This window comes from Lottia gigantea (genome assembly GCF_000327385.1).
Source record: "Lottia gigantea unplaced genomic scaffold LOTGIsca_858, whole genome shotgun sequence".
Taxonomy (NCBI): domain Eukaryota; kingdom Metazoa; phylum Mollusca; class Gastropoda; family Lottiidae; genus Lottia; species Lottia gigantea.
Window position 1 is genome coordinate 8,983 of NW_008710828.1, and position 2,057 is coordinate 11,039.

At 36.1% G+C, this 2,057-nt stretch overlaps 1 protein-coding gene across 1 annotated transcript in view; it reads left to right on the top strand.

The window, feature by feature from the left end:
- Window positions 1-1,648: 1,648 nt before the first annotated feature.
- The window catches only part of LOTGIDRAFT_176253 (hypothetical protein), a gene marked incomplete at both ends in the record, with an annotated part of 6,936 nt that continues 6,527 nt past the window's right edge, over window positions 1,649-2,057 (top strand). The window contains one exon of the mRNA XM_009067755.1: window positions 1,649-2,033. Coding sequence (XP_009066003.1) covers window positions 1,649-2,033 — 385 coding nt within the window. The remainder of the gene's footprint in view (window positions 2,034-2,057) is intronic.

The following is a 2,057-nucleotide window of genomic DNA, read 5'->3' on the forward strand; positions in this document are numbered from 1 at the left end:
GAAACATAACTAAATTGTATTCATCAACCAAATGTCACATCATCATCACCATGTCAAGCTGTCTTATACCTTGACGGCACCCTTCTTATATTACGGAAATTTGTAAATGTAGCAATTTGATTGTATTGTACGGTAACGAATACAGCCAATTAGAGTATACGTCCGATCATGCACACCTGATGAAAACTGACAACGCCATGTAGTGTGTGCGATGTGTGAAATGTTGCCAGAACAGCGACACAAACCTACTCAGATAGTAATTGTCCAGTCCGCACGACTATATGTATATGTATTTTCCATGTCAACACCTACGAAACTCAAAAAAGGTTGAATTTGAAAGTATCACGTCGATTTATGTTGGAATTCAACGCTAAAATTTCAGATTATGGATTATGCGGCTAACTTGGTGAGAAACCACGGCTTTTAATTAGGCCCAGAATGTCATATGCCCATTTAGATTAGGTGCTCTACCAGTAGTATATGTCTTTTCGGATATGACGCATTTCACTTCTGCGCATGCGCAGCTTTTTCAATGCGTCATATCCGAAAAAACACAACTGTTAAAATGTATTATAACAGACTCCCGAAACTTTTAAAAATGTACTATAACAGACTCCCCAAACTGTATTATAACAAACTCCTCCAAACTGTATTATAAATTACCCAAACCACAGACAAGAATCACTATAATAATACAGTAAAAAATAACCGCATTAAAAATGTCTTTAATTTTAAAACACGAAAAAAAAAATTCGAAGGAGACGGTTTCTTCTCTGCGCTAACATCTCTCATCCCCAAAGTGGCCAATTTTGTCTCAAACAACAAATTTCCCCAGGAGTAGATATAAGCGATGCAGTGAAAAGATCTAACGAGTTGAAAGAATTACAACATATAAAAGAAATGCGAAATAAAAACCTCAACTGATTAATGGGAGGTAACACTGTTTATACACAGTTAGTAGTCTAGATTATCATTGATTTAATAAATTACCTTTAACGCCTAGTAACAGTCACGCTATAATTAACATATCACGCGTGCAACGTCAGCACAGACAGTCTAGACTCTCAACTGTTAGCCATGTTTTTGTTGAAGATTAGGAATTTAATCATACAAAAATCAAGGTATGTTCTTTTTTTGTTTGATTTAATCATAAGACGACAGGGTGGAATTAAGATTAATTTGCTGTTTTTTTCAAAATATCAATTTTTGTTTTATTCCAGTCACAAGTTTTATTAGATGCCAACATTTCATATCACGAAGATTTTTAAACCATCGGTAAGGGGATAGAAAAAGGCCAAGAATTTTTTACCAAACTCTGTGAAAATATCCAAGGTTTCAAAATTGTTGATACAGATTTTCGAAAATAGAACAAGTGGTGAAGAACAAAGGGATGACGCATATCTAGCGATCCTAATAAGAGCGCTCGTGACCTTTAAATTATGACTGCCAATAGTGTAAGACGGGAGATAACTATGACCGCTCTTATAAGGATCGCTCGTGACCTCATTTTTCAAACTACTCTTATATGACCGCTCTTATTAGGATCGCTCGTGACATTTCGTAAAGTGATTCATTTCTATCGCTTGAATAGTTTTCTCCTTGTATTAAATCTTTTGTATTAAAAATATATGGTGTTTATTGAACAAATATGTCTTTAATAAATGTCCATCCTCCTAAAACGTATTTCGGTGCGGGAGACATTCAAAAGTCATTGGGTTCTCTTCCTGGATTCCCATGGGCAAAATATCCCGGAGAAAAACATCTCCCAGGTCACAATTATACAGGTCCAGGCACTAGGTTAGATCTGCGTTTAGACGAAAATGATATTCCCAAACCAGGGGAAGAACCCGTTAATAGAGTTGACGCAGCAGCACTCAAACACGACATACTGTACAGAAATAAAGACGTAACATTCAGACACCAAGCAGACAAACAAATGATAGACGAACTCGAAAATATTCCCAATCCCACTTTCAAAGAGAAATTACAGAGGGCTCTTATCATAAAACTCTTGAAGGCAAAATTGAAATTGGGTATGGGCATAGCAGACGAGATTC